This window comes from Saccostrea echinata, unplaced genomic scaffold (assembly GCF_033153115.1).
Source record: "Saccostrea echinata isolate AGI-Se365-2 ecotype Australia unplaced genomic scaffold, CSIRO_AGI_Sech_v1 ptg000029l, whole genome shotgun sequence".
NCBI classification, from domain to species: domain Eukaryota; kingdom Metazoa; phylum Mollusca; class Bivalvia; order Ostreida; family Ostreidae; genus Saccostrea; species Saccostrea echinata.
The window spans coordinates 8,212,395-8,225,409 of NW_026889778.1; the positions used below are offsets into that span (position 1 = coordinate 8,212,395).

General features: G+C 35.2%; 2 protein-coding genes across 3 annotated transcripts; both read right to left on the reverse strand.

Annotated features, from left to right (window-relative positions):
- Nucleotides 1-55: 55 nt before the first annotated feature.
- LOC133194925 (uncharacterized) lies at nucleotides 56-1,161 on the reverse strand. The gene is made up of 2 exons (XM_061330823.1): nucleotides 924-1,161; nucleotides 56-390 (listed from the first exon to the last, which is right to left on the reverse strand). Exons 1-2 carry the CDS (start codon nucleotides 1,150-1,152, stop codon nucleotides 56-58), a joined length of 564 nt encoding a protein of 187 aa, XP_061186807.1. The 5' UTR covers nucleotides 1,153-1,161.
- Nucleotides 1,162-5,402: 4,241 nt separating this feature from the next.
- LOC133194446 (uncharacterized) lies at nucleotides 5,403-10,649 on the reverse strand. Of its 2 annotated transcripts, none has more exons than XM_061330401.1 (4): nucleotides 10,491-10,649; nucleotides 7,229-7,376; nucleotides 5,952-5,987; nucleotides 5,403-5,791 (listed from the first exon to the last, which is right to left on the reverse strand). In XM_061330401.1, exons 2-4 carry the CDS (start codon nucleotides 7,368-7,370, stop codon nucleotides 5,457-5,459), a joined length of 513 nt encoding a protein of 170 aa, XP_061186385.1. In that variant the 5' UTR covers nucleotides 7,371-7,376; nucleotides 10,491-10,649; the 3' UTR covers nucleotides 5,403-5,456. The 2 variants fall into 2 exon arrangements, with proteins under 2 accessions (XP_061186385.1, XP_061186386.1); XM_061330402.1 differs by having other exon boundaries at nucleotides 7,229-7,372; nucleotides 10,487-10,649.
- Nucleotides 10,650-13,015: the final 2,366 nt, after the last annotated feature.

The following is a 13,015-nucleotide window of genomic DNA, read 5'->3' on the forward strand; positions in this document are numbered from 1 at the left end:
GAGAGAAAAAAATAACAAAACGAAATTAATGAAAAATCATTTCATTCAAGACGTTCTAGACAGGCTGTGCCGTAACAACATTGTCTCTATGTATAACCTCGTCATAAGATGGCGGTTGGGTTGTGATCACTGCTGGTGGACTGTTCTCTTCATTGTCTGACCTTTTTCGGATCTCTGATTTCTGATCTTTAGCGGTACGTTTCTTGTTTGTAGTAGAAAGTGGTGGATGCGCCGGATTTACGCCATTGGCGGCACAAGGAGGGCTCCCAGAATTCGACTGTACTTGAACTTCAATCTGACGTCTTCGATCCAGTTCGTATCTCCTATGGGGTCTTCGGTGTCCTTCACTGACACCGTCCGCAACCAAGAAACAAATACACCAATTACACCCTTATAAGAAGAATTAAATAGCGTTTGTCAATGTTATTTTGTAACAGCTAAGGTCAATATTGATGATTTAAAATTATAGCATACAATGTAATCCTCTATTAATTAAAAAAAATTTAGAAACTTTGAATGGAAAACTACCCCTTTCCTGTGTACACTGACATCTGAAATGGCGAATAATTTCGGTAAGGTATTATTGTTTTATGCCGATGTTCAGCAGCTTCTAATTTCTTGAGAGGATAAGTGGTTGGCCTTAAGTTAAGTGAAAGCTTAATAGTAAGATTTTACCCAGATCTGAATTGTTGCTTTAGATGTTAATTAAAAAAAACCCAAAACATTTCCCTGTTTAAATTCAGATTATTTATCAATCTGTTAAGTTATTGAACAGTTCTTCAATACAATATGTAAGATAAAAAAATAATTACCTGTTGTCTCATTTGGTATAGAATTTGTTTCGTATGTGGAAGGTTCTAAATTCGACAACGGTGTGTTATCAAAAAAAGTTTCTTTAAAAAGCGCGCGACTAAACCTCTTACCATGTCCAGGTGAATTGTCTCCACAGCATCCGTCATTGCCTCCGCAACATTCGTAACAGGCATGTAGGCAGTGACAGCAACTGCAACCAAAGCAGTCGGAGTCACCACATTCGCAACAATCACAGTCACCACATTCACAACAATCCTCACCACATTCACAACAATCACAGTCACCACATTCACAACAATCCTCACCACAATCACAGTCACCACAATCACCGTCAGACATGGCTACATGAAAGTGAAGTACACAATGAAGACGTTCCTTGATATTAGCACAGACTCAAAACTGCAATGAAGAGCCAAAAACCATATTTATATACGCTCTCTATATAGATATCGTTCAGTGATTGGACAATTTTTATGACGGTATATTTCCTTCTTCCTTAGTAATTTAAGGATTTTAGTTCCAATCTGTTTACAGAACAGCCTCAAGGAAGAAACTACTCAGTAACACCAACATTTACATTCAAGAGAACTTATATTTATCAGTATAAAGTGTTTTCCCAATATTTTTCTTCATATTTCGTTGCATACCTGATACAATGGAGAATATCAGTTAATGTAATCAGTCTACCTGAGTTAAGATTAACAATCTCCACCCGTAAGCATTTATATTCCTTATTTGTTTTAAGGTAAGACTTGCGACCCATTAAAATTGTACACATGTCATGCATTAATTTGTTTGAGAAGACTAGCTTTATCATTTACTATGATTTTAAAAGATATTGCCGGTACCTCCTTTTTTGTTTTTATACCCCCGTATCGAAGATTCGGGGGTATATAGTTTTTTCCTTGTCCGTCCGTCTGTCTGTCTGTCTGTCTGTTTGACCGCAAAAACTTTAACCTTGCCCATACCTTTGATTGGTTGGAACTATGGCTTTCGTATTTCACATGTGTATTCCTTGTGACAAGATCTTTCTTTGGGTACAACCATATTTGACATTTTGACCTTGAACTTGGAGTTTGACCCAGTTTTGCAAAATTTTACCAAACTTTAACCTTGGCCATAACTTTTGAACGGTTGGTGCTAGGGCTTTCATACTTCATAATCATGTGTAATCCTTGTGACAAGACCTTCCTTTAGATATCAACAACTTTGACCCTTTGACCTTGACCTTGGAGTTTGACCTAATTTTGAAAAACTTTAAGCATGGCCATAACTTTTAAAGGGTTGGTGCTAGGACTTTCATCATTCACATGAGTAATCTTTGTGACAAAACCTTCCTTTGGATACCAAAAACTTTAATTTTTGACCTTGACTTTGGATTTTGACCTACTTATGGAAAACCTTAACCTTGGTCATAACTTTTAAACGATTGGAACTTCGGATTTCATATTTCACCTGCGTATTTCTTGTGAGAAGGCCTTTCCTTGGGCACCATTAATTTTGACCATTTGACCTTGACGTTTGACATACTTTTAAAACACTTAAATCTTTTCCATTTCTCTTCAATGGTTGCTGCTAGGGCTTTCATATTTCACAGGTTTATTCCTCAAGACAAGACCTTACTCTGGGTACCAACATATTTGATTTGCATTTGAGAAAGTTAAACCTTTGCTATAAGTTGCCATACGGGGGCATCAGTGTTTCACAAACACATCTTGTTTGTTTGTTTGTTTTTTGGTTTAAGAGACTAATTTAAGGTATTTGATGTTTTATTTCATTTAACAGTTTAAATGATAAAACAAGATGTTGTTGTGAAACACTGATACCGCCGTATGGCAACTTATAGCGAAGGTTTCTCAAATGCATATCAAATATGTTGGTACCTAAAGTAAGTACAACTTTTTAACCGAACGTGCTTTTGTTACCAAATTAAATTCACATTTTGGAAATGAATATATTGCTACAAAACAAAATCGCAAACATAAGATGATAAAATTTGCAATTTTATTATAGTTTTCCCATTTATGATCGATATTTTCTTTTCTAATGTTTTGTTCCTCCCACTTTTGCGAGATAAACAGTCGGTGTCACTATAGGTTTTCTATCTATAAATTAGGTTTTCACAGAACTTTTTTTTTTTTGGAATTGACCACCATTCCGGATGAAGTGTCTTCCTCTCGTTTTTACCATGTTTTTACCAAAGTCTTCTTCGACCGTAAATTTCAATTTAAAATGCTCTAGATTGCGTTTTTTATTTGGGCCGAGTCATGGCGATAATAGTGTTGAAAATGATTTGCATTTGAGAAGAGCCTACATGGTCTTCAGGAGATAATAAAAGATGTTAGTTTCATGAATTTTGCATGTAATATTTAGCAGCATTTCATTGCTTATAAAACACAAGAGTTTCTCTCATTTGAAATATAGTTTTTTTCTCTTCTGCTCCCTGGAACAGCCCTGATTCAAACCCAAATAAATCTACGGGATCAAACAATGCCGACAACTTACCGGACAATTGCAAATTTAAACTTATGTGGAACACCCGTGCTGGTACTATGCTCCACAGGCACCTGAGTGTGCTTGGTGTAACCCCCCCACCTCCTCCTGAGAATTTTTTAGACACGATAACTTAGTAAATTCCTAGCTTATCGTACCAATACTTAATTTGATATCATTTTCCGTTTTCGTTAAGTTTTAGAGATTGCCCCTTTACGGTATATAAAAATACTAAAGGTAAGAAACAAAATCTTGTAAACACACAGGGTGATCCGCTTCGAGGGAGATTGTTTACGTTAATACAGCAAACCAATGAAATGTATGCAAGTTCAAGCTTGATTCATCAACAAACAGCCAAACACATTTATCAGATACAATAAAAATTTCAAGGAAAATTGAATTCGTTATGAAGTAAATGCAATAAAAAGAAGAGAAAAAAAATCTGTAATTATGTTAGCTTATAGTTTATGTTAATAAAAGTGCCATTTCTATTATTCCAGGCATATATAATTGAAATTTTTCACTCGTTGATGCGAACGAAAGTCAAAATGTTCTTCATATCTTGAATGTACTTATCTCAAAAATAATATATATCATATAATTAGTTTATAACTGGAATGCATCATCCATAGCAAAATTTCTATTTTGCATGGATTTCTCGTAGACTTCTACTTAAAACTAAATTCATTTCTAAGGAATGACACAGGATACGAATGCGAATTTAAAAGAGCATTTATAAAATACAAGAAAAGTGGAACATTTTCAAATATTTTTTAAAGACAGGTCTACAGTACATGCTCGTACATGCTAATACAGAGAACATACATAATCATGTACAATCTATATTCCTCTAGGCGGTTACTAAACACATACATAAGGAAATAGTAGAATAAAAGATGCAACGTTCAAACTCTGACGCAGATGATGTACATTCAATATATGTACACATATACTGTCGTTATTACCTAATTTATGAACGTTCGGCCAACCTCGGATGATTCCAACATCATGGGCTACAAATCGGCCGAGATGTGCAAAAAGAGGTTTGTCTGTCGAAATGATAGAACACATATCAGGCAGTTTTATGCCCCCGTGTCGAAGATTCGGGGGTATATAGTTTTTACTCTGTCCGTCCGTCTGTCTATTGTCTGTTGTGACAAGATCTTTATTTGGGTACCATAATATTTGACCTCTTGACCTTGACCTTGGAGTTTGACCCACATTTGCCAAATTTTATGACACTTTTACCTTGGTCATACCTTTTGAACAGTTGGTGATTGGGCTTTCACATGTGTATTCCTTATGATAAGACCTTCCTTTAGATACCAACAACTTTGACTTTCATATTCCACATGTGTATTTCTTGTGACAAGATCTTTCTTTGGGTACCATAATATTTGACCCTTTGACCTTGACGTCTGACCTACTTTTGAAAAAAAAACGTTAACCTTGGCTATAACATTTGAACAGTTGGTACTAGGGCTTTCCTGCTTCACATGTGTATTTCTTGTGACAAGGCCTTCCATTGGATACCACCAATATTGACCTTTTGACCTTGACCTAGAAGTTCTTTTGAAAAAACGTTAACCTTGGCTATAACTTTTGAACGATTGGTGTTAGGGCTATCATACTTAACATTTATAATCCCTGTGACAATACCTTTCCTTGGAAACTAACACCTTTGACCTTGACCTAGGAGTTTGTCTTACTTTGGAAAACTTTAACCTTGGCCATAACATTTGAACGATTGGCGCTACGGCTTTCATATTTCACATGTGTATTTCTTGTGAGAAGGCCTTACCTTGGGCACCATTAATTTTGACCATTTGACCTTGGCCTTGATGTTATTTTTGAAAAACTTTAAGCTTTTCCATATCTATTCAATGGTTGCTGCTAGGGCTTTTATATTACACAGGGTTATTCCTCGAGACAAGAACTTACTTTGGGTACCAACATATTTGATTTGCATTTGAGAAAGTTTAACCTTTGCTATTAGTTGCCATACAGGGTCATCAGTGTTTCACAAACACATCTTGTTTTTTCTTTTCATAAAACAGAGGAACTGAACATATCTGAAGACCCCCCCCCTCCCCCGCCCCCTTTTAATAAAATGTTTAATATTGCAAAAGTCGGTTATTCAAAGTATCGTTCTACACAGGTTGTGACGTAACAACAGTGTCTTTATGTATAACCTCGTCATAAGATGGCGGTTGAGCCGTAATTGCTGCTGGTGAAATATTCTCAGTCTCTGATGGTTGTGGCGTCTCTGGTTCCTGATCAACGGTGTGTAGCGTAGAATAAGCTGGATCCGCCGGGTTTACACCATCGGCGGCACTCGGAAGGTTCATTGTGTTTTGTCCTTTAACCTCCATGTGACGTCTGCGTTCCAATTCGTATCTCCTCTGATTTCTTCGTCTTCGGCGATCTTCACTGTCACAACAACTGTCATCTTCCGATACCAGAAAACATATGCACCAGTTACATCCTAAAAAGGAAAAAAAGTGTTCTTTAATATCAGGATATTCCGTTACTGTTATATCTTTATGCATTTTCGATATAAATGATCAGAAGTTAATTATAAATCAAGCCATGTACTATGTTTTTATACTCCATCAAAGAAATGGAAATTTTGACTGGAAACGTACCTCCCCCATGTCTACTGCCGTCAACACTTACATTATCTGAAATGGAGAATGATTTTAATAAGGTTTTATTTCTTAATGGAGCAAAATTAATTGATTTTCAACTCCTTTTTATGCCCCAGTATCGAAGATTCGGGGGTTTATAGTTTTTGCCCCGTCCGTCTGTCTGTCTTTCTGTGTGTTTCTCCGCAAAAACTTTAACCTTGCCCATAACTTTTGATTGGTTGAAGCTATGACTTTCATATTTCACATGTGTATTCCTTGTGACAAGACCTTTCTTTGGGTACCATTATATCTGACCTTTTGACCTTGTAGTTTGACCTACTTTTGCAAAAATTTATGAGACTTTAGCCTTGGCCAAAACTTTTGAACAGTTGGTGCTAGGGCTTTCATACTTCACATGTGTTATCCTTGTGACAAGTCCTTTCTTTAGATACCAACAACTTTGACCCTTTGACCTTGACTTTGGAGTTTGACCTACTTTTGGAAAGCTTTAACCTTGGCCATAACTTTTAAACGGTTGGTGCTAGGGCTTTCATACTTCACATATGTAATCCTTGTTACAAGACCTTCTTTTGGATACAATTGTAATCCATTGACCTTGGCCTTGGAGTTTGACTTTTGAAAAACTTTAACCTTGGTCATAACATTTGAACGATTGGTGCTTCGGCTTTCACATGTCACCTGTGTTTTTCTTGGGAGAAGGCCTTTCCTTTAGCACCATTATTTTGACCATTTGACTTGATCTGATGTTTGACATACTTTTGAAAAAACTTAAACCTTTTCCATAGCGATTCAATAGTTGCTGCCAGGGCTTTCATATTTCAGTTATATTCCTAGAGACAAGACCTTACTTTGGGTACCAACATATGTGATTTGCATTTGAGAAAGTTTAACCTTTGCTATAAGTTGCAATGCGGGGGCATCAGTGTTTCACAAACACATCTTGTTTATTTAGTAATTAGCCTTGAAAACTTGATAGTAAGCGTTTGCCAAAATCTTGAGCATTGTATGATTATGATGTAAATATTGCATAAATCTTTTAAATCGTTTAGTGTCTTCTGTCGAAGTTCAGAACTACTGATATTTTTTCCCTACCTTATTGCATGTAAACAATTCATCAACGCAATATGCAATACAATTGTCTCCATAAAGAATTTGAATATTTAGTATTATCCATGAATATGGAAGGTCTTATGGTCGGTTACATCCAATTCTTATATGAGACTTTAAAAGAAGAGTGACATTATCCTTAAAAATCGTAAAAACAAAATACTCACCGTTACCATGAACATGATCGTCCCCGCAACACGTGCCGTCACTTCCGCAACATCCGTCATCATCGCAACTAAAGCAACCAGAATCACAGCAATCGTCCCCGCAATCACAGTCGCACCCATCCATATCCCCACAGTCAGACATGGCTAACTGAAGTAAGGTTTATAATGAATGTTATAAGAAGGTAGGGAGCTTACTTTATAACAGTTACAATTCTTAATAACTGAATATGCAGACAAAATGACTTCATTGTCTAAACTGCTTATAAAATATCCTGATGTATTTATTACAAAGAAGCACTTGGACCACAGCGCTCACCTTTGTAAGAATAGACTTGTTGTAGGGAAAAGAAATTTTCAGATTTTATTTTTCTAAACATGTACATACCCGATCACCACCTTAACCATAAGGATCGATAATATGAAAAAAGAGCCGATAGGACCTAAAAGGTGGTCTGAATATAAAATACAACCCTGCAAAGAATCCATGGATTGGCAATTTTAATAAATATATGATAACACCAAATAAAATGAGAAATGAAGATACCAGTATGATGTTCAAAAACAAGAGAAATGGGACGATCTAGTGAAAAAAATTTCGGAACAACTCAGAAAAAAAAAAAAATTACCTAATTGTATGTGTCACGGCTTCTGTAAATACAGTACACTCTCCCAATTTAATGAAAGACCAAGAAAAGTCAATGAAATGGGATTTCTTAAAACTATGTTTTATGATTAAACACTAGAGTTCAAATGTACAAATGTAAGGCGTTTTTGTCGCATTTTCATGTCTTTTATTTAGAAGTGTACTTTATTATTGAAAACTATTAAAGTACTTTTTGTATTATACGTTAAAAAATATTGTCTTATTGTATTATTCCATTTATCGTTCAATAATATTATTAAAGGTGAATTGTAAAGGCAAATAATCTTCTAGAGCAGAGTTTAGAATAGAGTCCCGCCCTAAATCCAAAACCCTAAACGAGGGCTGTTGATTTTCATTAGAAGACATGTCAACTGTGCACTTTCTTTGCTAAATTTAAAGAATTTTAGCAAATCGTTTTCTCCATAATTATGCTTGAAGAGGCCTGTCCCATCTCTAGAACCCCTGACCTATGGGCAATAAATTTTACAATTCTGCAAAATAAATCTCTTACTCATCAAAAGCTTGCACTTAATTTGTCTGCTTAGTACCAAGGAGCAGAGAAGAAAATTTTCAAAGATGTAATGCATTTTCACTATATGACCAAAAGAGCCTCTCCTTAACTCCAGTGCCCCTGACCAAGGGGCTATGAATTTCACAATACTGGAAGAGGCACTTACTTATCAAAATTATATGCTTAGTTTGGCGGCTAATTACCAAGGAGTAGAAATGATATTTAAAAAAGTAATGGATGAATTTTCATTATGTGATCAAAAAGATCCACCCCTTACTTCAGAACCACCCAGGGGCCAGAAATTTCTAAATTTTACTTTATATATTTGCTAAAGAGAGGCTCCGGGGCAAGAACTTGGACGAGCTCGATCATTTTTGATTTGAGTCTCACTTTTACGAAAGGGGTCACAAATTTCTCTATTTCGGAACATGCTCATCAACGTTTGGAAATTTTGAAATTTTTAAGTATTAAGATGTTAAACTTATTATTGTTAAAACTTTTTTGTTCATCAAACATGCAAGTGGTTTTTTTTTTTTTTTTTTTTTTTTTTTTTTTTTTTAAATATCTATCATAATGCTGACATTCTTATACCAGATACTTTTCATCTGTCCTTCCCCTTAAATTGCTTCATTCATCCAAATTATCACGATATCCAAGTTGAGTTCTTCCATTATAAGGCACATAAATGTATTTACGTTTCATATCCTTGTCAACTACTTTGAAGAGTCTTATTTTACATATTCTAGAATGTAAAGATTTCTGGAAAAATACCACACTCCAGTCCTTTACGAAAAACTGTAATATTACAGTTTTCTGTACGATTTTATATTACAATTTTTCATAATATACATGTAACTATATTATGAAAAATATTTCGGAATAATATTATGGAAAACTTTAATATAGATAATGTTGTGCAAATATTAAATGAATCCTTACAAATGCTATATTATGAAATATTTTTGCTCCAAACTTCTGTTTTAATTGTTTTTATGGTGCAGGGTAAGAAATAGTCCAAAATTATTGCTTATTAATTTTCACTTTCTTTGACATTGGGATTGGCAGTAATTTTCCTGTATAGTTTCAGGTCGACACAGTGACCTGATACTGGTCTATCACTATCTACCATCGGCTCATACATTCACCTCTGTAGTAGGCTCGCGTATATCACAGTGGTTAGTAAGAGAAATAGTGCATTTGTTTTAATTCATTATAATTAAATATCTGAGCTAATGATAGTCCTTAAAGATAGATATTTACTAAATAGATATAAAACTATCACTTTAATTTGAAATAATCCTTGAAATGTAATGTTTTTTACATTACGTCAAAAATCTTTACGCGAGCCCATTGCAGAGGGTCGCCCGCGTGGCGCAGTGGTTAGAGCGTCTGCTCTAGAGTCGCGAAGTATAAGGAGTTGATCCTTACGTCGCGGGTTCGAATCCCACTGTGGGACGTGGAGACCGGTCCTTCGGATGAGACCGTATAAACCGAGGTCCCGTGTCGCAGTAGGTGCTGGCATGATAAAGATCCCTCACTGCTCAATGGCCGTAAGTGCCGAGCATAGGACAAAAAAAATTTGCAGCTCTCCACCGGCAAGTGGTGGCGTCTCCATATGAGTGAAAAATTCTCGAGAGGGACGTTAAACAACATACAAACAAACAAACATTGCAGAGGTGTCTGAGAGAGGAACGAACGACAACTCTGCATAGGAGATTGCTGGTCTATAGCTATGTCTCCGTCCTTCCTAGTTTTGTACCAAACGTTTTTGGGCCTACGAACTGAACGAAGAATTTAAAACAAAAAGAAAACGAAACATTTAACATGCCTGACTCATTGCACATCTGTTAAAACATAATTTACATTAATGAAATGCTTCACACAATATGTCTTTCCTTTAACAGTTTGATACATTTTTATCGAGGTGGATTAGATGTATAGCTTAATTTACTAAATTATTATCCAATGTATTCACCATAAAAATAAACCAGGTAGTTCTTATAAAATCTACGAACTTTCCGTTAGTAAAAGAGATTTCACAATCATGTTGAGTATACGTATGATTTTAGATCAACACTATATTGATTAAGCACAGATAAATCACTTACTTCTCTTCTTCTGTTAACAGGAAATGGCCCGGAACAAGGCGATCTCAACACGTTACAGTGCACACAAAAGTCTTAGTCAATGAAAAATTACCAAGCTATAATTTATACGTTAGCTCACATAAGGAAAGTATTTGCTAGTCCATTTTCGTTTATTAAGTCGTTTTATTCATTATTTATCAAGGTGAACTATTTATCAAACCTTTCGAAAGTTTAGTAAATAATATATCCTTTCACCACGATTACAAAATATCTGGGCCTCGGACACCTTTCATACGGAAGCTCTGAGGGACATTAAATGTATAGGATTTAAACATATGACCAGTCGAAACACAGCTCTAGGACACAACACAGGAATTTAATGACCAGTTTGTATTGTGATGCATAAAATTTTGGAAATAAAATTCGCCATTTCTTGTAGAGTAAAAATTATTTTACACACTGTCGCGAAGGTAATGCAATATGGACGCAATTCAATATTGAGGACAAGGAAGGAAAATTACTGCAAGAAAATGATTTTGCATTTTGTGCATGTGAGATTAAAACTATAGATAATGTAATTATAATACCAAAGATTTTTAAACAATTTCCTGAGCGGCTCTATTAAAATGCATGCTTCTTGGTGCTATTTACACTGTACTGGGATCAATGGAGAGAGAGAGAGAGAGAAATTTTGTTTAATTCCATAGCTAGTGAATATTGGCTCTGTGGTCTTCCTTCTACAACGTAATATAATATGACATATTATATGTTCTTCCACAATTATCCGCCTGATGCTGTATGTGTCTTTTTGGTCCTAAAATGTTGAATTATGTTGCATACTAGAATTCGACTAAAGAATCCACTAGAGTTTTGAAGACGCAAATCATTTATGAACCAGAAATTGAGCAATGCGTTATAATTAAATTTTATCTAGACTTGTATAATGTCCGTATATGCTGGTCTTTTGAATCTCTTTGTGCTGGTCAACATACCAGGTATCTGTTACAGCATAGCTCTAGATACCTGTTTTATTTTTTTTTCGATCTAAATTAAAATATATACTAATCATACAAAGGGGTAAAAATGTTGCTCAATAAAATTAATGGTGTCAACTGAAACAGAAACTGGCAAAAAAAAAAAAACTGTTTAAAGACCAACACAATTTTCTAAAGGAAAATTAAAACTTCATGGAAATTACGAGGTAGAATTGTTAAAGTATGACAAATACAATGTCAAAAACGGAAGTAAACCAGATAATTCAGAATGATTGCAGAGAGAGAGAGAGAGAGTTAATCAGCGCAAAAAAATCTTATCCAGGTCCAATCAATGGTGTACGGGGATTTACCCCGGGTTTCATTCCATACACCCTGAGGCCAAAGGGTGTATGGAATACAACCCGGGGTAAATCCTCGTACACCCTGGAATGGACCTGGATAAGGAATTTCTTTCCTATGTACCGAAATAAATTCTTTGTAAACAAGTCCAAACAACTGTGTTTCAAGCTATCGATAAGATTTACTACGTCCTACAATGCATCGTGACGTCATGTTATTTGCTTTTTATCATATAGAGAAACTATGCATTGTGACGTAACGTTTTTTACCCCCGGCTTAAGTCGGGTGTACGAAAATTTACACCCGGCCTAGTAACCAATCAAAGCTCGTGTTACAAGCTACATAGGAAATAAAGGTTTTTATTTTGTAATCTATAGGCTGATTATTGTAATCGCTGATAATACAAATACAAGTCGTCAATTTGGTTCTAGTGTCCACAATCCTCAATTTGATTTTAATATAAGCAACAGAGTTTGTATTACACAGTTTTCCCATATGTGTTCGTCTACACTTCATTTATATTTTCAAATAAAACTAGACTGACCAATTCGCAATCTTGAGCGCTGCCTCCATAGTCAAAAGTTGTAAGTTTGCGCCTAAGCTGCGACAAACCGAAGTCGATTAAAAAGGTACAAACTTTACTGTTCCTCTTCCAAAAAACTCGGCACTACTGATGTGAACGATTAAAGGTCTATTGAATAAAGCCCTGAAAATTGGGGGTGAGAATTGGGTGGGGTTCAAGACTGGCGTTGGCATGACACAATGCTAAGAACCCTTACTGATTAATTGCCCTGAGATCTGAGTAAAGGTCTAAAATTAAAGCCTTTTTCTGGCATCTGGTAATGTCTCATAGTGAAACATTAAACAACAAAACAATTAATGGAGGACACGAATTCTGTGTGAAGCAACATTCTGGAAATGGAATAAATCCTGAATCTCATCGTATATAGTTAAACTGGATGTGTATTTCAAACTTCATAGATTAAACAATTAAGGAAAAACAAACAATGAGTTTTTCTTACATTTAAAGAATAGAAAAACATTTTCTGGTAAATTAATAGAACTTACTGGTAAAGTGTAATATGATATGCTAAATGAAATTTTTCAGGTAGACTTGCATTAATTTTTCTTTTATTTTTGCTTTATAACACGAAGGTAACCAAAGAAAAAAAACAACAACGATGCAGCTGTGAATCCAAAACTTTAATCAAC